We start from the raw sequence: 22,578 nt of genomic DNA, 5'->3' as shown, positions 1-22,578 counted from the left end.
GCGAGCAATTATCATCTAAACACTATCAAGCTAAAATACCTTCTTTTTTTTTAGTATTAATTAAAATTACGAAAGATTCAATCACATAATTCAATATATTTTAATGATAGGATATTAGTTACTTTATAATTAATGCACACTTTAGTGTAAAATTATTCTAAATGTTAATCACTATATATAAAGCCAAAATCCATTTGCATTTAACAATAAATGATTCTAGTTAAAAAAGTTACATTGAGTTGAAAATATTGAATATATTATTAGAAGTCAAAGAAGAATAAAAAGGAATAGGGTAGTTAAATGAAGGTGTCAAGGTCATTTAAAGATCATCTATAATATTATTATTTATTAAATAGCACAGCATCATTGTGTATTGGAACAATTGTGTGAGCTATTATTTAATGATAAAAAATAAATATATGTTTAGATGACCTTGAAACGTCCTTCGTTTTTATATTAAATTTCTTCGATGTGCATACATGCTATAATTTTAATAGTAAACGAAGATAAGTGATGCTGTTAATTATTGTAAAACTAACTCATGTCAGTATACGATGCATGAGAAATGTTGAGCAAGATTGATTTGCACCGTTCGCAAATGCAGGTAGGATCTATAAAAGGGATTATTACAATTTAAAGGATAATGATTTCAACGCTTAATAAACATTCGTTCAAGATACGTTTTCTGGAAGAAACATAGAGACATATTGTATATATTTCATTTTGAAATATTATTCTGTATACATATCAATCTAACGCCAATGAAGATTTGTATTGGTTATCTGAAATTTGAATTATAAAAATTTTGAAGTCTTTAATATTAATCAGTTTTTATCAGGTGTATAAATTAATTCGGAGCCTTTAGAATTACACCTTATTGGTTATTCTTTTAAATTTAAATACTTTTCCGCGCTTCTGTGTATTCGAAAAGTGGCGCCAGAATATGAAAACAATAACAATTACTTCAATAATTGTAGTTATCATAACTTTTTAAAAATAAAGCTTTAATTTTAAAAAAATGAAAGGCACATAATTAATTTGAATACCTAATAAATTCTTAACTCCCGGTACATACACGAGTGTGTTATTCTCTAACCTCGCTATATTGCTTCCATTAAATACATATTCGATTCATCGATCATAACAATCCGATAGCAGAGCTTATGTTAAAATTCTGAAATAGATTATACGGAAGAAAGGATATGAGGTAAACTGTCTTTGAAAAGCTTATTTCTTTAAAACAGATGCTTTCTATTAAACGATTAAGTTTATACGAAGCATGAGATATCGATATCGAAGATAAATCGCAATCGTTCGTTGATCGATCATTCCGATTGTTGATCGTCTTACGTAAAGCTTGATGTACACGATAGCACCTTTCGATTTACTTCATTTTCGATTCGTTGATTAATGTTGAAAAATCCATTCCCCTAACTACGCGCAACGCAATGATGTTGTCTATGTAATAATTAATTCGATACTTATTAATAATACTAAAAACGACGATAGTGGAGATTAAACTTCAAATTTGAGGTTAAGCTCCGTCGCATTACCAGTTTAATTGTAAGTGGACAATCGGAAATCTGTTACTTTTAAATCAAATTAACAAACTGAATTCAGAGCGATTCTAAATATGTAGAGATCAACGAAATTGTTCTTCCTATAAAAGACCAACTTTCTTCGATAATTCATTAACAGATCCAGCAAATCGATATTATTCAATAAACCTAATCGCTGTACATATTAGATTTACACTGTATGTACAATTCATCGTACGCTCGTCTATTTACTGATTGTTAGACTAAAATAAGTAAACAGGCGTTGTTTCTTATGATACAGTCTTAGATTTGCTTTGCCTCTTTCGCTCTTTTTTTTCTTCTTAAAATTTTACTAACTATACACAGTTACATACAATTAGGCATTCGTTTCTTTTCGGTTACGCAAATATTGAACATTTTGCTCATAATTGCATATCATAGATACTAACACGGATTGACCTTCGTTTCTAAAAACGCAATATCCGCGTGATATGGTTCGCTTTATTTTCTTCACCTTTTTTTTGTTTTGTTTAAGTGGTCCGTATATTCTGTGTTCAACGCAGCAGATAGTGCGTGATAAGGCCCTAAATGTATGTCAAAAAATTCATAAAAATGTTCGGCAGTAACAATGATAGACACGCAAGTACGAATCGTTTGATAATATCTCGCATCACTTCCGCCAGGGGGAAGCCGGCTGAAGTCTTTCGCTCGGTGCCAGTACTAACATAAACGACAATGTAAATCCACAAATTGTTTGTTAAAAGTGTGTATACATTTATAAAAATGAAATCTTGATATGACATTACCTAAAATACTACGGCGAACACGTGTATAATCGTTGCAGTGATAAACCTATTAAAGGACGGCTTTTTATTTCGTTTGCAATATCAAATGAAACGCTTGTGACGGTAAACTAGTAACCCTCGGACGGCGGACCATGGCAAGAGCCCCAATTTTAATCTAATCTTGTATTCCATATTATTTTCATTTTCTAAATGTTACACTGCTCTTTCAAAAATTATTCTTCCAATATATGAAACTCTTTCGTTTAAAGATTATACATTTAACTGTAGATTAATATCCCTGTATATAAATCTTTTTATAAATTTGAGTCATGATAACCCAGGCTCCGCTGTTCAAGGATTAATTATAAATGTTCAGTTTTCTGTCAACGGAGCTTAATGATGCGGTTTTTCAATCGAAACGTCATTCATACGTGTCTAAAAGATAATAGAGCGGTGTAATTACATCACATTTACAATATACTCGTCGGAAAATTATTTACACGAAAAGTCGGTCTTGTTGTTGGACTGTGTAGTGTGTCTAAATTTATCAAAATAAAATCGCATCTAAAGCCAATACAATTCTGCAGATCCGCAGTTACAGATTTTCACGCTATAGTAAGTACCTCACATTTGATTTAGCTCAAGCTAGTTTAATCGCTTCCAGTTTACACTTAATTTTTCACATTTTATGCGAACGAAACACCTCCGATACCTTACTTATAATTAGCGCTCTTTAAAAAAAAAGCTATCAGCACCAACGAATACATGTTGAGAACTTCAAGAATTCCACTAACAAGGGACATTACCCAATCGACACACGCCGATTTTGATGCGCTTTGAGTATGATACAGAACTCAATAAAATATTTGACACGTATTTTTTTTATCGGCAATTGTCCATGCTGAAGGGGTGAAAATAGTCCCCAAAGTTGGGGTTACAAAACATATTTTCTTGAATATCTCAGGAACTATTAGGTGTAGGTGAAAAATTCAAAATTTGATTTGTATGTTTTTGGATAGCAAATTTGTCTATGTAGCCATCTTTTTGATAAATTTATTTGTTTAAAAATTATATTGAAAAGTAATCTATGTTTGTAATTTTTTTTGGTAAAATGTTGATCTATTTTTATGAAAATTTGTACAAGTAAACTATACATCTTGACAAAGAATGCGAATAAATTGGAATTTTTAAGTTCACCGTCATAGTAGCTATTATTACGTTGCAAATTGTATTTACATCTCGACTCTGCTGGCCCTCTATAGCAATGTCTACGTTCCACTTTGATATAAATTTGTGTAATATTATTCAATTAATTTACACTATGCTTTGTTAATCGTTTCATGAGTAGTGGAAAACGGCATGGAAAATAAAAGTACCGGCAATGCCCATCGTAAAAGAGGTCAATACGATAGGCGTGAGGAATGCCAGTGGTTTGTTGAAATAGGAGTGGTTATTTCCTAAAAAAGTGCTTGAAAAGTTCTAATTATAAGGAAGCGATAGCTGATACTAATAGTGCATTCCAAATATTTTTGAAGTAGAAGAAATGTGAAAGTAAACAAAAATAAATGTTTTATACATCTATGCAATTCTATACTAATTTATATAATTGTTACAATAATGAAAACTCTCAAAGAAATGTATGAAACACAAATGCCGTCGACACCACGAACATTTCAGCACAAGTTCCGCGCACAATTTGCAACGTAATAATATCTACTATGATGGTGAACTTAAAAATTCCAATTTATCCGCATTCTTTGTCAAGATATATAGTTTACTTGTATAAATTTTCATAAAAATAGATCAACATTTTACCCCAAAAAATAACAAAAATAGATCAACATTTTACCCCAAAATATAACAAAAATAGATTATTTTTCAACATATTTTTTAAACAAATAAATTTATCAAAAAGATAGTTATACAGAAAAATTTGCTATCCAAAAACACACAAATCCCATTTTGAATTTTTCACCTACACCTAATAGTTCCTGAGATATTCAAGATAATATGTTTTACAACCCCAACTTTGGGGGCTATTTTCACCCCTTCAGCATGGACGATTGCCGATAAAAAAAATACGTGTCAAATATTTTATTGAGTTCTATATCATACTTAAAGCACATAAAAATCGGCGTGTGTCGATTGGGTTAAGTTTCACCTAATTTTTTCGATTGAAGTTTTGAACACAAATTGGTATATTATTTCGTCTCCGTTTCCCAATATACTTAAATGAAAGCACTTCTTTTTCCAAAATTTGTTTAAATATCAACATCTTTCTAAAAAAGAATTGCGTTGCTGCGGAGGTGCCAGCGAACGTATTACAGAATGAAGTATCTTGGAAAGAAGAAAAACACCTAACCGTTAAAATTAGGTGAAACTACATCAACTTATATATTACGTCGTTGGTGAAAAAATGTTCGATTTCACCATGTGACCGAAATACACGCATATGTACTTGTACACATATACAAGGCATATGTACTGTCCACCGATGACAAGATGTCCCGCGGGACGGCACAGGAGCAAGGGGGGACCCTCGTTCGCTCCGCCAGTTCCCCACCGTTTGACGCTTCCGTAACGCCAACGTTGGGTTTTTGACGACGCACGTTAAATAGGCGTAGGATTTCTGTGTTTACGAGGGTCGAGTTTTTTGACCTACCGATAATCATTTCGTACTTCATAAATATATTTAATATATCATTTCGTACTTAAAAAAAAAACCTCAAGTGGTTTAGTTCGATTTCGAAAAAATTATTCTGTTTTAAAGCATATGCCACTACCTTTCGGATCCACTGTATGCCTACGCCAATGCTCGCCTCACACTATCTCACTCAGTTTCGATACGTCTCATCGACTTTCTTCGTCACACGGTCTGAATTAGTGTGCGTGATCGTTTTAGCCAATAGCTCGCTAGAATTAAAAATGCGTGTGAAATGAGGTGTCTCCCTTCCATTCTGACCAATCAGATTTGCGGCCTTCTCATGGGACATCTTGTTATCGGTGCACAGTTCAAACGAACGGAAGACCCAAATGAAACCAAATAATCTCATTGAATGGGACAACAAACTGCCATTTTTTTAAATTCACGATTTAAAAAATGGAAGGAACTTATATAGTGCATTAAATACAATTCACAGCGGCAACACAAGTTTCCTAGAAACGTATTCCGATTAATAATCTTCAATATTCCATCAAAGTTTAATAATTGTGATTTTTCAATAGGCACATAAATGTATATATATTTTGAGTCGAAATTGAACTAATGATTTTAATTCAAATATTCAAACGAATAGATAATAGAACACAATACGAATCGCAGATAAATTTAAAAATGAATGCTAAAAAAATGTAATTGACTAATTGTTGTAATTATCACAATGGAAGTTTGAATATTTGAATAAAATATCAAATATTTGAAGTTTTATTCCATGAATTAATCATTATTTTAAATAATAAACGTTATTGTGATTATTCTAAAAAAATAGTTACTCGAAAATCTGAAGTAATTGCTTTCAGTTATAATAATTGATTTAATTATATGTACAGTACCGAGCATGGTAGGAATTTCTGTGGCGCCATTTTTCTTAGGGAAGCCTACTATGCTCGAGGTTGGATTGAAGTTGTCGCAGTGAAGTTGGCTACACATTCACTAACACATTCACACCACGTCGGTGAGTCGATTTCGCCCATTGGCTCACCGACGCAGCGTGAATGGTTAGTGAATGTGTAGCCAACTTCACTGCGACACTTCGATGGAACTCAATACATTGTAACATCAGGCATGTTACTCGTTATGCACATAAACATTATCTTTGATATAACTGTTAATACATTAATAGCAATAATCGCACCCAGACATGCTATAATGTACAATACAATGATAAAAAAATACTTCTAACAAATTCAAACAATAAAACGATTGAAAGTATTAAAAATTAAAAACGTTCATAAGAACAAATTGATTTAAGTAATTGATTAAATTTTACTACACGTATGTTTGCAACAAATATGTTATATATATAAAATAAAATGTAATTTATATAGACAAAAATTGTAACTACAATTGATATACCAAGACAGTTGCACGAATATTCTAATAGGAATCTAGCAAAATCTAAAATACACTGGAAGCTTTGTACAGCTGATAGTTAAGAAATAAATTATAGTACAATAATATATATATTAAGTGATATTATTAGAGTATTCAAATGTGAAGTTGTAATAATTGAATACTTTTCAAAATTATACTCTACAATGATAAATATTTCAAAAATTGTATGCAACATATTTAAAAACTGAAAATGCAATTATAAATTGCTGGTAATGTACATCTGATTTCCTAGATCAATCGTGATAACAGGAAGCTTGATAATTTCACTATTTGTATGTACATAATTATATGCATATGTACACTGAGTTGCAATGAACTTGTCGCAGTGAAGTTGGCTCCAGATTTACTGACACATTCACGCCGCGTCGGTGAACCGATCTCACTCATCGTCTCACCGACGCGGCGTGAATGTGTCAGTAAATCTGGAGCCAACTTCACTGCGACAAGTTCATTGCAACTCAGTGTACAATGTGTACAGTGCACCGATGAGATATTGCGGAGGCTAAGGAGTGACTCCTCGGTCTGCCCCGCCTAGTCCCAACGTCGTCACGCACCCACACCATTTGACTTTGCGGTGTGCAAGCAGCGAGCTTAGTATGTGTGAGCGTTTCGACCTATTGGTTATTACGCGCGACGGTCTAGAATGCGTGTGCATTAGGCGTAACTACAAACCTCTGACCAATCGTACCCGCATTCCTTAGCCTCCGCAACATCTCATCGGTGCACAGTACTAAGTACTTTAAGGTAAATAAATTATTATAATAAAAGCTTCCGAAATGTTGTAATAAAAACTGCAACTAAATTGGTTTTTGAAAAATAATTGTTAGATCTGAGCTCAACAGTACTTTGTGCTATAAGAAAAATGTATTCAGTTTGATTATACTGCGATAAAATAGAATTTTCAGTTTCATTGAGTCAGATCCATTATCAAGTCTATACTGAAATTACCTCGAGGAGATATTTAGCACATGGTCTCCGAAGCTGGAGCAGGTACGGTGCTCAGATTCTTATCATTGGGATCAGAGCCCTCAGAGTCTCGAATCGGTGGCCTCGAAAGAGTTTGTTCAATTTCTCTAGTTACACTGATAGTAGGTGGAGGTCTTCGCGACTCTTCATCAATAGCTGAAGCTCTACGAAGCTGGTGTCTATGTTCGTTTGATATGAAGAATGGACTTGCACTAGCATCGTCCTGTCCCTGTAAGGATTCCTCATCGTCTCCAATGTACCTCCTCTGTATTAAGTCCTCCATCTGTTGGTAATCGCATTCCTCAGCATCTCTTAAGTGTTCGTTTTCAATCTGCCATGCCATTTCTGGATTGGACATCTCTGAAAGATTCCTAGCCCTCGAAGGAGGAGGAGAAATCGGTGGCGTTCTAGGTGGACTAAGAAGGCCACAGTAACTCTCTAATTCGTCTGTTATACTGGTGTATTCAGCACGCATTGCTAGTAGAATGGATCTCTGCGTGCTACTCGTTGAAGATACTGAGGGAATTACTGCAACGCGTGGCTCTGCCCAGGTTACACCTCTAGCAACTCCAGATGGTAGTATCATTACATCATCAGATTCTGAACGCGTCCTACTGCTCTGTCTGGTAGGACGTTCTGAAGAATCTTGTCTGAAAGGTTCTGATGTTGGTGCTTCGCTGCTCGCTTCTCTGCTTGGCTCTTTGCTTGTCGCATCTTTACTCGTCTCCCTGCTCAATTCCCTGCTCGTTTGTCTACTTGGATCTGTGCTTAATTCTCTGCTACTTGCTTCTCCGCTCAGTTCTCTGCTGGCTTCTTTGCTGTCTGATTGTGACTCTTTCTTTACTGTGTCTCCCTCGACATCTCCTCTGCTCACTTCAGTCTCTTGGCTCGTTGTTGTCTTAAGATCATCTTGGACGGTATGTCCGTCTCCGCTTACCGAAGAGTCGTTTCTGCTAAGGTTCTCACGTGACGTAACCGTTTCCGAATGTTTCAACATGTCATCGTCTAATTGTTGACCTAAACTGAGAAACGTACCATCAGTCAGTGATCGCACGAGCCTTTTGCGCTTAACTGCGATACTTGGTAGCTGTGTATGAGAGTCTGTTTCTGAGAGAACTTCTGACCGTTCTGATATTCTGCGCTGACGACCTTCTACGTCGAGACCGGACAAGCCTTCTATATTGGGCATATGGGTTGCCATAAACCTATGGATAACTCCTAGATGTGCCAATGTCTGTTCATTTAACTCTTCCAATTTACGGATACGAAATTCCACAGCCTGCAATAGAATAAAATATTTATATATTAGATGTTTAAATAATAGAAGAGAGAATAGATAATATATGATTACCTGAAGCGAAGCATTTTGAGTGTTTTCCTTCTTATCAATGTCTTCTATTTTCTGATGCATATTTTCTACCCTTTCCGTAGTAACCTTGATACGTTCCTCTGTCGACATCTGAAGCTTTAACTCTTGTTCACGAAAATAACCTTCGACACAGTCCTCTTCAAAATCGTACAAGCGTTCCATGTCGTCTGCTTCTAGGAATAATTTGAGCCCGTTGTCGTACGTTTCACCGGTACTTGTTTTTCCTTGAGTCACATACCGCAGCAAATATTTCACCAGCAGATATATGTGACAAACTACAATGAGCGGAGGAGGTAAAACTGGTTTTTGTTCGTATTCCATAACAACGGTAAAACGTTGGAACATCCACACTTGGTGTGCTACCGCGTTTACCTCATTGAATATATTATTGAAAACCGCAATCAAAAGGTTTATTAGTAAGATGTTTGCAACTAAAAGATAAATAGACATTACAGCAGGTGTGATCCAGCGCCCTGGTAGGCAGGGAATCATTCCTGGCTCGTCTCCACAATCAGGGTCTATGTTGTCTGCATATACCTCCCCGTACAACATAAAGTAAGGCTCCATGAATATCTAACCAAAAAACCTTTAATTAATAACCATACAAATTCTTTTGAAATAAAGATGTATAGAAAATACATACATCTCTTATGATTCTTAATTTGGGTTCAGCATTTGGATTCAATATTGCTTGTCGAGTGACTCCAAAACTCATTAATACAACTGTTAAAAGTACCACAAAGTATATCATATTTTTCACCATTTTTCCCATCATGGTAACTAACGGACCTGAAGCAACAAAGAACCAAATTCATTCATTTATTGTGCACGTATTTATATTTATCTTTTTTCTTAATGTGGTGACATAACGTACCAAAGTACTTATTTACACCAAGGATATTTAATATCCTTAAGTACCAATAAATACAATCAACACAGTAAATGACACGACCAACGTCAAGAGTAGAATGCCGTAAACGTAAGGCCAGACCAATTTGAAAAAAAATAATAGCTGCTGCATCACATGGATTCCACATATTCCATGCCCATACACTAAATTTATGAGAAAGAGTGGCTGGTTCGGAGGTGGCAATTTCTCGTACTTTTTCACATCCTAACGTGCAAATGTATGCGATCGCATAAATCTCTGCCAATGATGGATGATCATCCATGTGTATGAGAATGCAATATGAAAAGAGAACCAAAAAAATCATATATGCTATCTGCAACCCAAAGAAATACATTTAATGTTTAATGATGTTTGTTTGAATATGTACAAGCGAATATCAGTTAACGTATAAAACTTACAGCATTTGCCCAAAATTTTGTGATAGGAGCTGTATAAAATTCATATAATTTTCTCTTCAGCCTCAGTGGCCTGCTATTTTTTATGTCATTGTAGTAGTCAGATGAAATACCATATGCGCGATGAATAATATCATCATTGTCTGTCAACACTTTACCATTCTCTTGTACAATTGTATCCTTTGCTACAGTTGTAGTATGCTCATTGCTGATCAAAGCCTATATAAAGAAAAGAAAAAAAAATTTCAATATAATGTACACATACACACACACACTCACTCACATCTCACAAAGAGTACAGGACATTAACAGACAAATGACAGGAATCTCTCAAGTATAATCAGACATGTATCAATAGTCATCTTTACTAAATTATTAATCATTCTCAGAAACAATTTACAGTACGAATGTTACTAACAAATTAATTAAAGAAACTAAGTGAATAGAATGGTACACAGTATATAGGAAGCAAACACTGAAACAAAAATATTTTTATAGCATTCTAATAACACTGTAAAAGATAGGGAAAGATAGATAACATACATCGTTTCTAAACAAATACATCATTGTTATTCTGTATGATCACATAGAATTGTATAAGTGAAATGAATTTTTCAATGAATATTTTATTATGTAGAGGGATGTGTTACGTAGAATATTGTGAAATACTTTATAAAAGGGCTAAATAATCTAATGATGTTCAATAATAATAGCTATTAATGATTATATTTTTAATAGATTGAAAGAACATAAAAAATAAGTAACAAATTCAACTGCTGTAAGACTATAAAGGATAAAAGTAAAATAAGATAATAATCAAAATGGAAAGCGATGAATAGAGTGCAGTTTGTGTTAAGAGTAATGGCCGTGTAGAGTATAAAATAGTTAGTGCAATTCAGTAATACAGTACAGGAAGAGTGGAAATTTAAAATAATTGTATTACGGGACAGATTTTCAGCTTCTTTTATGTTTGGTTTCAGACTGATATGATTCCTTAAATGTAACTTTTCTAAATTTACAGAATTGTATACATTTTAATGTATTAAGTAAAAAATTACTAAAAACAAATAATCAAAAACAAACGACTGACAATGGTTAGAAATTTCAACCGCGATAAAAAACATCGGTACGTCGTAAGGAAGATTGAAATGAAAAGGTGATTTAATAATATACATATTAAACATCGATTGGCTTGCACTATTCAGGTTTATACCATAGGAACGATACCGATATCTGACATCAAACAAACAATTTGAATATTAGTATTTATAATACGACACGATTCTTTTTACATTAGAAACTTTAGTTATCATCCTCACCGGTACGGATTCCGATACTGAATAAATAGAAGTTTTCCTTGATGATAACTAATAACATAAGAAAGATAGTTGAAAAGTGCACCGGAAAGTGTGAATTGATTGGTCATAGAGTTCATTGCATTTCAGGCCATTATAGATATACCTTAGCGCCTTGTTGGCTGCTGGATTTGTTGCGTACACTCAGGCTCCTGCGATGACGTTTCTAAAAAACAATTCATACGCATACCCAGATAGTCTATCAGTCGCAAGAACATTTCAATACCTCTAAAAGTGATCGATATGTTATATTTTATTCAATACGCAATTACCCTACTAAACAAGATATTTAAATATACATATTTACTATTACATGTGCAAGAAATCACATACAATAATATAACATTGTAATTTTAGCTAATATGTATACTCTTTGAACATATAATCACAGGTGTTTATAATGCTTCAAGTTTCATTTAGGGTACTTAGAAAAATGTAATGCAAGCACATAAACAATTTACAATTATATGAATAGAACCTACATGCGTATACGTTTTCATAGAATCTTTCAAACTACAGTTCAAAACCAGCAACCACGTGTACAACCAACTGTGCTACTGAAAACTATTTTTATGAATGAAATGTATTTTAAGTAAACGTTATTGCAATTATACTGATGTATACTTAGTTAAATATTTGGGTCCAATTTGATTTTCATTTGTTTATTTACACATCTTCATTGATTTGTATCATGAATGGACAAAATTCGAGTACATTATTTCAACATAACAAAGCCGTGATTACCACTATGTTCAAAAATAAATTGATAATTGCAGCATGGAATGTGTAATGATGAACTTTTGTGCAATGCAGTGACAGCCCATATTGATTAATACGAATCACCACACTCTATCATCTTCATAGCAATTTTATTTACTCGTAAGTCGTACCAATACTAATCACAAACATTAGTCTGCACTAGACATTTAATCAATGTTTAGTTGTTTTAAGTAAAACATTACTCTCAAATAATTACTTCATATCTGTTATCGTAGTTTTATTAAAACCAAAAAAAAGAAGTCATTACCTCGACGTCTGGGCCAGTTGGAACGCCGTGCTCTGAATCGCTATCTTCCTTCTCATCTTCAAGAGCGATCAAATGTTCTTCTTGAGTTTGAGGCATCAATTGTAATTCCTCACGACTTTTGAATTCCAAACGTGTTATGTAAAAAGGACAAACTAATCCAAGTACAACCTAAATTTAGAAAACAATACAATTATAAAAGGTACAGAAATCCTTTTTCCTTACATCTACAACATGATCACCTTTAAATTTGTATTTTTTCTTGTACGAAGACCACCCATCCACAGATCCGCTAAAATGATCTGACTACAAGGATGTGCCAAAAGTGGACGATGATTAGCAGTGACTGCTAACGAAAGACACGTCTGACCGGACCAGTTTTGAAGTTCAGAAGTTAATAATTGTTGAGTCTGATCGTCATCCTGGCGGTAACAATAATCTAGCAATTCCAAGGCTGCCAAAAGAAGAAATAAGAGTAGTAAATTATATAAAGACATAAATTACATAAAATTGTATGATGAATATCTTTATACCAATGTTTTCGAATTCTTTCCCATAGCTTCGTAGTTCGTCGTAGACTTCCGTTTCAAGATCGTCTTCAGCAGCTTCATGTGCCATCGCTTTGTATAACTTAAGGGCGACAAGTGCTTTCGCTAGAGCTTCCTCACCATGTTGCCACATCAGTAAAGCCATTTGCTGACGTTTCGTCAACACAGCCCAAATAAGTAATTCATTGAAAGGATAATCAAAAAGTGGAGTATCACGATTAGCTGGTAAAGTCTCAGCAAGCAAACTCATTGTTAAACTATCTTGTTTGCTACCAGATCCTGAATAATAGCGATTGCCGCTGCTTAAAACGCAACTATTTCGATGCATATGCTGAGGATGCCCTCCGGATCTCTTCATTACTTTAGTATAGATCACGCGAAACCTTCTCCGAGTGTACTGGGAACGATATGCCCCACCCATTAATTTATTTATCACAAGACCAATGTCATGTAACGTGTACATGTACCCACGTGGAATATTTGGTCGTACATCGCGAAGAATGTAGCCCAGTGTGTTTGAAGGACCTTCTTTCTATGTAATCGATACAAATAGAAAAGTTAATTACATATCTATAATATCACAAGTAAAATTTCAATACTTACGGTATTATATAATTCTTCAAGCCGTGGAATCGATAAGAATTTACGCATAGAAACCCCATTCTCCAAGAGGAGTTTTACAAAATCAATTCTATCATGTTGCAATGCTTGCATCATGGCTTGATCTAAAGCACCTGGTGGCCAATTTTGTCCATAAACAAATATTTCGCTACGTGCTATATCCACTCTATTCCAGATCAAAGACAAAGACAGCTGTTCAGCAGGAGACAACTGCTTAGATTTAAACAAAGCTGTCAATATTGTTTGATCCAGCTCTTGAGGACGATCTTGAGTTATTCTAAATACTGTTATCTGTAATTGCAATTTATATATAGGACAAACACATGAATGGTGTTGGAGAAAATTATAAAAAATTATATTTACCAAGTGCTTCTTACGTGTACACTGTAAAAGTTCAGAATACAATTGAGATGCTTGTTCAGCAGTTACTTTAAAGGTGCGCTTGATCGTATCTAAAAGATGTTCTCTCATACTCTCTAATGGTCCCTCGTTTTCTCCATTTTCTCCTTCTCCTTCAGATGCATATCTAAATGTATTTTGAATTAATATACAATGATACACATTTAAAAATAAAAATTATGAAGTAATTGTTAAGTAATTACTTATGCATAAAGGCGATGAGATCAGCAGCTCGACCTGAACCATCACAAACTACTACAGGAACTGGAGGAACATCTGTGACATACTCCAAAACTGAACGAATTGTATTTGTTCCTCCTTCGATCACTAATGCTACAACAGGAATACTGCTGTGTGTATCTGTAATAAGAAATCAATTAATTATATGAAAATTTATAAACTATAATTATTGAAGCATTTATATTTACATGGTTGTAATTTTAAATTGGAAATGTATTTTTCCAATCTTCTACGTAACACAATTTCAGCACCGTATCGGCCACCAGTACCATTATCCACCAATAAAAAATATGCATGTCGATTGTTTAAAACTGCGTATTTAGACCTGTACAATTGTAATAAATAGGAGTAATTTTTTATAACAGATTATATGTTAATAAAAAGTTATGAATTTCTACCATGGAGACGAAAGACAATCGTAAGATACTTCACCGCCTCGAGTTACAAGCTCGTGGCTTTTATCCAAAATTCCCCATGGTGCGATACCTATGCTTACAACGCGACCTTGTCTTTGAGATTTTTCTAATAACAATGCATCTCCCACTTGTCTTGTGATACCTGAAAGGTTTATATTAATACACACACATATATATATAAACTTAAATTAACAGATAATTTCTTCATTTTATCAATTGTTTATTTCAATCCACCTGTATTGGTTCCCCCTGTAAATATCCATGCTCCAGTTGTCTTTGCAGCTTTCAATAAACCCTTTCTTAACACTTTTTTCAAACTTGGCTGGAGTTCAAAGTTAGAGCGTCCACCGTGTACAGTTATTAATAACTTAGGTAATCCCAAGTTCCATTCTCTGCATAATAACTGTACTATTGGCTCTGGTCTTGTATCATAAGCTAGCCTTACATACTAAAAGAAATGTAAGATGAAAGATTGATATGTACATGTAATATTAGATTTTATTGTATAATTTCTTCTTCTTTATTTACCTGTGCTTTCGTTGGATGTGGTCCACCTTGAAATTCAATTGTGCCATACGCATCAGTTGGAAATGGACGCGTATTTTTGGCAGGTGACCACTGTTCGCGGTCTTTTTCTTTGGTATTGCTAGCAGTATGACTCTGAACATCTATACCAGCTCTGCAGTGATGAGTATACGAATATCCACAACAACATCTATAATAATCAATCATTCATCAGTGTTTTTACTTAAAAGAAGACGTTACTTAATTACACTTGGGTACAAGCAAATACTCAAGTTTCCATCGAATTTTACAACTAACGATTATTGTATATAATTGTACCTCTTTGCAATTAAATTTTTTTTTAGTTTAAAGATCACTTACAACTGAACAACATATGTTTTACTTTTTCTTATTAAGTAAGGAAATTTTAAAAGGCACCCAAATCAGAAAAACACTAACTACTGCAATTACTTTTCTTAATTACTTAAAGTATCTTTACAATGTGTTATAGAGGCATAATATTACCGTAATGTCTGTTATATAAAAATAATAAAATTTTATAGCTGCATGGTATGATAAAGAAAAAAAAATGATGAACATGAAGCATTTGTTGAAAAGCAGTAAGTAGAATGTAAATCTAAAATAAAATTTTAGCAAGTAATTTAAAATGAAACGATTATGTGCATATAAGTAAAATATACCATAAATATCTAGAGTTTAGCAGCTCTTGTACAAACCATTATTGCTGAGAACTGTACAGAATGCATGTAACGTAATAGTACTTTATATTAATAACTACTTTAAAATATATATAAATATATATAAACTGTTTTCTTTTAGAAACATGATTTAATTTAAGATAAACAAAAATGCATACAATACTTTTTTTAGCAATAAATTCGATATATTTGCAGAAGCAATATTATATGATTTTTGATAATAATTTTATGTAAAGTATAAGATTTCTAATCGCGACAAAACCTGCAATGAATTCTCACCTGGAAGTAGTGATCACATCATACTCTGCATTCTTATCTCCCTGTACTTGTTTAAACCTACAAATGGAATGAAAGAAAGAAAAGTAAAGTAAAACAAAATGAACATAAAAAAATATGTTAGTAGTGATCTAAGAAGATCTAGAAGTAGATTTCCAATAATAAATATTTTCAATAGAAACTGTATTTAAAACTATGAAACCTAAATATAGGACTAAATATTACAAGCATTTGAAGTTCACAGTCGTCATTTATTAATTCAATTTCTTATATTGCCTCTGCAAAAATATTGCCCGTTTAGAAAAACAAAATATATGTAGATATTCATTATCTTATATTAATTAAACTTAACAAAAGCAATAGTAAAAAATGTGTATGACAATGACATATACTGGAAACAAAAATGATGTTAAAAAGATGATTTACATTTTAAAAAATATTTATTTTTAAGATAATGTATAAAACCTTCTAACTTTTTTTATAAAATTTCACGTGTTTAAATTATTTAGAATGAAATGCATCCATTATTTTAAGTTATAAGTTCATTTTACTGCAATGTATGATATAAAAATGTGCCTTCTAAGAAGTAAATAAATCTGAGAAAGTAATAGTACATACTTATGCTCGTCTTCAGCACTTGGAATAAATTTTGAACATTCCCTCTTTTGAAAAGTTGCTTCTATCCAACTTCGTTCAGTTGCCTACAAAATTTGTTAAATTATTTACATGCAATGACACATAATTAATCATTTTAGATACACCTTAAAAGATGGCCCAAGCATATACTACAATTTAGTACTTTTATTACAAAATAATATTAAAATAATAAATAAAAAAAATACCTTTGCCTTTTTTCTCTTCGCTCTAGGAGTGGTAGATCCACAAATAATACTTCCAATTGCCATTTTAATTGTAACATGTATTCAACTTAAGATTAACCAATAGTTTAACTAAACAAAAAAACAAACATAACTAAATAAAAATGAACCAAAAATAATATTCAAGTATCATGTAATATAAATATGCTTATACACAAAATATTTGTTTTACAAAAACTTAAAGGAAAACATTAAAAACATTAAAAATTAAATATCATACAATAAGACTAGTCAAACTACAAAATTTTATTAATATTTTTAGGTGTAAATAGAAATCAAAATATATATGTATAAAGTAACATGACTAGTAATAAATAATAAAGCAATTAAACAATGAAACTGTACAACTATAACAATACATTGTCAAAACAACTAAGTTAAACATAAAAATCAGACGATACTTGATTGCAAGAGATAAGATAAATGAAACAGATAAGGAAAATACACTAACATTCTCTCTTGTAATACATATTTTATAAGTAATTCTTATTAATATTTAATAATTACATATCTATTATTACTTTTTGGTAACTAAAATTCATTTTTAAATTTATTATACATGTGTAAATTTCATGCCTTTATAATATTTTTATCGCATAATGTAATAATATAATAAGCAGGTACATTTAGTTTGTATCATATAAAATTATAATAACAAATTTGTTGATTATTAATTAAGATAGCTGAGAAAAAGGCATTAGGTACATTACCTAAAAATGATATAATTTTAAATGAATTCAAACTAACAACATTAATTAATATAACTGAACTACAATATGTTTTATATCAAAATACTTTATTATACTCACCAGTCTGCAACTTTTGGTTTTGTCTATCATATCTACATAGAACTGCATGAACAATATCAATGTGTGTTTCAAATATAATAAAATAATATATTTGCAGTTGAAAATTAATTACAAGTGTACCACCAGTAAATATTTAACTGGTACAAATACAAGTGTATCTAAAAGAAAGATTGAAACAATTTAAGTTTTAAAGCCATATTAATTAATGTATATTTTGTTTCAAATTCAAAGCATTAATTCTAATTTAGTATATAATATTATACGTCTCTATAATAAAAGAATTAAAGGAAAATTGTATTTAAATGCATATTGCAGTAATGACATTTTAAAAGCGGCGGGAAAATGTATGATCTGTCATGTGCTTGGAAGTTAACCTGGAAAACAATAACTACAGAATCTCTTCATAGCATAATTGAAACATCTCATTTGAATACGAGATTACATTTTAATGTACATTTAGCAAACATTTAAATTTTGAATATCAAATACAGGATAACAATGCTCGTAGATACAAACCTTAAAAACAAACGAGCGAAAATGATCAAATTATTGTACTCTGTTGTACTCATAATGCATGAAACGTTACATATGCAGAGAAATCGCGCTCGCGTGTATTCGTAATATTTTGCACTAGATTTTATAATTCATAAAAGCCTTTTGCGTCACTCAATTAATGCTACACGGTATTTATGTATGTATATATAATATTTGCATTTTTTACGTTACAAAACGTTTCGTTATTTAATTGCAATAATATCGTAGAATTAGAGAAGAGTCCACTGAATTTACCAAAATTACATACAGAAATGCTTTATGCAAGAAATTCGTTCTATTAAATGCGTATCATCCCTTGAAAATATCGAGCTTGCTCCCCTACATTATACTGCATCATACTGACAAAGTAGGCCAAGAACAAGGTTAACTCTAACATTGACTCGAAGATATCAGCAGTGGTATCAACTGCAATGTTCAAATCGTAAATTTGAAAGTTCAAATTTTCGATTTAAGTTGATTGTAATAAAGTATCAAGCACATGTATTGTTATTGAAATTGTTTAACCACACATTGATGTATGGTATTCCTGTTCCTTTAGCAATAAGGCATAGACTCATTAATTAAAGCAATCTCATTGATTATCTTCTTTTTTTATTCTAAAAATACGTACTTACTTAATACCGCGTCAATTTTAAGACATGTGATGTTCATTAATTATCTTTATAAATTTTTATTTCTTTACTTAAATCTGCAAATCACGCGCGATACCAAAAATATCTTACTGTATATTTTTAAAATTATGAAGAAAAATTAATTTGAAATTGTAAAGTATCTGTACATTTGTATTTAATAATAACAGTAAATAGTAATTAAAATTAAATTTCTATTAGATACTAATTGTCTAAAAATAAGACTACCAAAATGAACTTTATGAAGTACTTTATATTTACATTAAACTTAATTAACAAAGTATATAATACTGTACAAATTAAGCTGTTATTCTGGTTTTTCGGGACCCGATACTTTAGGTTTGTTAGATGATTCTGATTCTGCTTTATTAGCTCTATTTGACCGAAGAACCGCGCCTGGACTCGGGTATGGTCTCATTTGATAAAGTGGACCCGAAGCAGTTGTGTCTGCACCTGTTTTAGCTTCATTGTGTCTTGCTAAACCATCAGACCATTTTCCTCTACAAAATGTAAAAAAAGGAATAGTTTACAATAGCTTACAGAACTGTACAAACATAAGAAAGAAAAAGTACTACCGTGGAATATCACTATAAGATGCTGGATCCATAGGATCTAGTGTCCGATCTTTTTTCTCTTTATTTTCCAATCTTTCCACTCTTTGATTTCTTTTGTTATCTCCTGATTTATGCCTTACTCTGCTTTCTGGTTTCCTATCTTTCCTATCTGATTTTGCTTCTGTTTCATCTATCTATTATTCGAAATCAGAATTATAAATCATTTTATATTAAAAATAGATATCCATAAAAGAAACATCTATGACTAACTTCCATCGGTTCTTGATCGCTACCACTATCATCACTGGACATATTATCATCTTGATCTGCTGCTTTAAGATGTAATTCTTCTCTCAATTGAGATGCTGGTTGAGATATTTGACATTTTGGGTGACCAGGTGGTAACCAAGATACCAAATCAGATGACCAATCCCAATAATAATGTTGTCCACTATTAAAAAATTCATTAAAGCATAATAAAATAATGAATTAGTAATAATTTTAAAAAGATTGCAGCAATATCTGAAATACTTACGATCCTGGGTCATAAACAGCTTTCCAAGTTTCTGGTAAGGGATACCTTTGTATCAGTCGCATTTGTTTTTTTAAATATTTGTCAGAAGGTTGTACATGTCCAAGCCCCCATAATTCTTTACATTTTTTAGTACATTCATGATAAATATTATATTTGTTAGGACAACCACTATATCCCTAAAATTATTTATTATAATTAAATCATTATAGTTACCGTTCCATTTTACAGTAAATCCTAAGGTAATATTTACCATAAATTTTTGTGAAATATCAATTTGATTAATTTCTTCTTTGGTGTTATCATAATCCTCGGCTATTACTTCTTCATGTATCTTTTTCTTTGATTCCTTTTTTGAAGATTCTAAAAACAGATAATTTTATAATTAATCAGATTATAAAAATTATGGTACTAATGGTACAATACTGTTTAGGTTACTCCACAACTTTTACCAATAATTTTAATGTTTCTACTTAAGAAGTATACATAAAAAGTAATTAAAAAATTGCAAAACATAATAGAACAATATGGGATAAATAAACCATTACCAATTCATCTTATATTTGGTATATATTGAATTAATAGATTTATGTGTACCTTGCTTTTCAGATCCAGAAATAAGTCCTCTCTTTGCAAGTCGCGCAGCTAATGCAGCTGGAAGAGGCATTTTGTACTTTTAATATCTTTTCTATTTCATCTATTAATAAAATAATCTTTTACTTCAAATTAAATGAATTTTGTATAAACACTCTTCATAGGGGCATAAATATTAGAACGCCGTCATCATTAAACCGTTATCAGAGCGCCACCCTACGCAAAATGAACGAAAACTCGTCTTCCGGTAAATACGTTCTCTCGTGATAGGGATAGGTAAATTAAACAAATTCATCATTTTATTAAAAAATGATTTATTATCTTAATCTTATTTTCGTACAAATCCGGCATTATGAAGAACGTTGTATACTTTTTCTCGTGGAATTTTATCCGTTTCACGATCAATTACCTGTAACAAGAAATGAAAATTACATCAACGCTACAGTTTATACGTATATGATGTAAGTTATGAAATTAATCCAGTATATTAAAAAAAATCCAAAAGGTAATCAATAGAAGGTTGCACCAATAAAATGAGACATTTGAGACTTTGCATTTAATCGTATTATTGTAATTAAACAGCCCGCGCAAATGTTGAAAGCATTACGATATAAATCCACAGAAGAAATGTGATACGGCAGTAAAAGAAGTATTCTCAGATTTCAGAATTAAATCCACCAACCTCATTTCCAAATCAAGCAAGAATAAACTATATATTGCTTGCTGTACGTAGTTCGTCATCATATTATTATTATAATAATTTAAATTATAATTTTTTAATCTTTCTAATAACGATAAAAAGCGCGAAATTTAAAAATACTAATTCTTTGATTTCACTATCCAAAAAACTTAAACTTTTTCTTTGTTTTCCAATAGCCACTGGGTGATCGTTGTAGAGCTTCTCGTCCTGAACACAAATCCGAAAACCGAATTGCTCTATCACCCTCAGTTCTCGAAAGACATGAGTTTTTGTAAAAACATGTGTTGCGTGGGGGGGGAGGAAATGACCTGTACGCGGAAACTAAAAACGCTAGAACATTCGCATTGTTATAATTTTCTTGAAAATCATAGAGTAGAAAATTATATTTCCATGATAAATAAACTTCCATACTCTTAAATTCATTTACTGCAAGTAATTCTTTATCTCATGCATTTTATTTTTTCTATATTATAAACAACTTTCAAAACTGTCTTCAATTGAGTGTCGATTGATAAAGTATTTTATCATTTTATTGTTGGTATCTAAAAATAATAATGAATAATAATGAAAGAGAAATAATAATAGCAAGAAAAAATCAATAGGTAGAAAAATGGATACACATTGAACCCACCATTGTTGTTGATTACGCGTAGCTACGGCACTGACTAGTCGAGGAGAGCGAGCTAGGCCGTCTGGCGCCCACACGCCGTGCACGCGTCACCGGCAGATATTTTTTTTTTCGATTTACTCGAATTGCATACTGCTCTAACATTTACCCCATGCCCATATAGTTTCTTCTTCGGAAATGTCTACAGAATTCGGTACTGTATAGAGAATTCGTGCTGAAAGAACTTTTCTTAAAAATACAAAAGTAATACGTAGGAAATGCGTGCGTCGACTGTTTTTTAAACTTTCATCAACATTTACATCTATTCAGAATCACGTAATATAATAACTATATATATCAATATATTCGGGAAACTTTCCTCTATCTTTTAAGATCATTGCGAATGATCTAGCGTTTTTAGTTTCCGCGTAATAGTTCATTTTCCCCCGAAAACACATGTTTTTTCAAAAACTCGTGTTTTTCGAAAACTGAGGGTGATGGAGCAATTCGGTTTTCGGATTCGTGTTCAGGACGAGAAGCT

General features: G+C 32.1%; 3 protein-coding genes and 1 long non-coding RNA gene across 9 annotated transcripts in view; 1 reads left to right on the top strand and 3 right to left on the bottom strand.

Annotated features, from left to right (window-relative positions):
* Nucleotides 1–2,530: 2,530 nt before the first annotated feature.
* Nucleotides 2,531–22,578, top strand: part of LOC114881037 — a 26,765-nt gene continuing 6,717 nt past the window's right edge. Inside the window, exon 1 of the long non-coding RNA XR_003790203.2 lies at nt 2,531–2,938. This is a non-coding gene — a long non-coding RNA (uncharacterized LOC114881037). The remainder of the gene's footprint in view (nt 2,939–22,578) is intronic.
* LOC114881032 (transient receptor potential cation channel trpm) lies at nt 7,176–18,893 on the bottom strand. 6 transcript variants are annotated; one of them, XM_029197636.2, is made up of 23 exons: nt 18,383–18,892; nt 17,867–18,024; nt 17,022–17,129; nt 16,798–16,880; nt 16,183–16,239; nt 15,209–15,395; nt 14,915–15,128; nt 14,663–14,822; nt 14,453–14,589; nt 14,228–14,384; nt 13,989–14,151; nt 13,608–13,916; nt 12,990–13,536; nt 12,699–12,910; nt 12,460–12,627; nt 11,539–11,598; nt 11,397–11,444; nt 10,081–10,296; nt 9,647–9,995; nt 9,416–9,561; nt 8,755–9,345; nt 8,528–8,682; nt 8,317–8,420 (listed from the first exon to the last, which is right to left on the bottom strand). In XM_029197636.2, the coding sequence occupies exons 3-23, from the start codon at nt 17,082–17,084 to the stop codon at nt 8,402–8,404; spliced, it is 4,041 nt and encodes a 1,346-aa protein (XP_029053469.1). In that variant the 5' UTR covers nt 17,085–17,129; nt 17,867–18,024; nt 18,383–18,892; the 3' UTR covers nt 8,317–8,401. The 6 variants fall into 6 exon arrangements, with proteins under 6 accessions (XP_029053463.1, XP_029053465.1, XP_029053466.1 ...); XM_029197630.2 differs by having other exon boundaries at nt 7,176–8,682; nt 18,383–18,763; XM_046286896.1 differs by lacking the exons at nt 8,317–8,420; nt 8,528–8,682 and having other exon boundaries at nt 8,926–9,047; nt 9,226–9,345; nt 18,383–18,893.
* LOC114881034 (polyglutamine-binding protein 1) lies at nt 19,284–20,955 on the bottom strand. Its single transcript, XM_029197637.2, has 6 exons — nt 20,734–20,955; nt 20,390–20,499; nt 20,140–20,315; nt 19,875–20,055; nt 19,626–19,798; nt 19,284–19,550 (listed from the first exon to the last, which is right to left on the bottom strand). The coding sequence occupies exons 1-6, from the start codon at nt 20,801–20,803 to the stop codon at nt 19,358–19,360; spliced, it is 903 nt and encodes a 300-aa protein (XP_029053470.2). The 5' UTR covers nt 20,804–20,955; the 3' UTR covers nt 19,284–19,357.
* LOC114881035 overlaps nt 21,059–22,578 on the bottom strand; it is a 3,177-nt gene continuing 1,657 nt past the window's right edge. Inside the window, exon 4 of the mRNA XM_029197640.2 lies at nt 21,059–21,139. Coding sequence (XP_029053473.1) covers nt 21,059–21,139 — 81 coding nt within the window. The remainder of the gene's footprint in view (nt 21,140–22,578) is intronic.

The sequence above is a fragment of the Osmia bicornis genome, chromosome 8 (assembly GCF_907164935.1).
Source record: "Osmia bicornis bicornis chromosome 8, iOsmBic2.1, whole genome shotgun sequence".
NCBI classification, from domain to species: domain Eukaryota; kingdom Metazoa; phylum Arthropoda; class Insecta; order Hymenoptera; family Megachilidae; genus Osmia; species Osmia bicornis.
The sequence above is the reverse complement of the archived record's forward strand: the minus strand, read 5'-3'. Positions and strand labels throughout refer to the sequence as shown.

Bases quoted from the DNA above. Each gene is read 5' to 3' on its own strand.
- LOC114881034 (XM_029197637.2), bottom strand. From the start codon at position 20,803: ATGCCTCTTCCAGCTGCATTAGCTGCGCGACTTGCAAAGAGAGGACTT. The intron at 20,056-20,139 runs GTAAGTATTTCA...ATTTTTTAATAG, and splicing joins GCTGTTTATGACCCAGGATC to TGGACAACATTATTATTGGG. The intron at 19,551-19,625 runs GTAGTACTTTTT...TACATTTTGTAG, and splicing joins TCTTATAGTGATATTCCACG to AGGAAAATGGTCTGATGGTT.
- LOC114881032 (XM_029197630.2), bottom strand. From the start codon at position 17,084: ATGGCAATTGGAAGTATTATTTGTGGATCTACCACTCCTAGAGCGAAG. The intron at 15,129-15,208 runs GTAAATAAAGAA...CATTTCTTTTAG, and splicing joins CACATCCAACGAAAGCACAG to TATGTAAGGCTAGCTTATGA. The intron at 13,917-13,988 runs GTAAATATAATT...TTGCAATTACAG, and splicing joins GTACACGTAAGAAGCACTTG to ATAACAGTATTTAGAATAAC.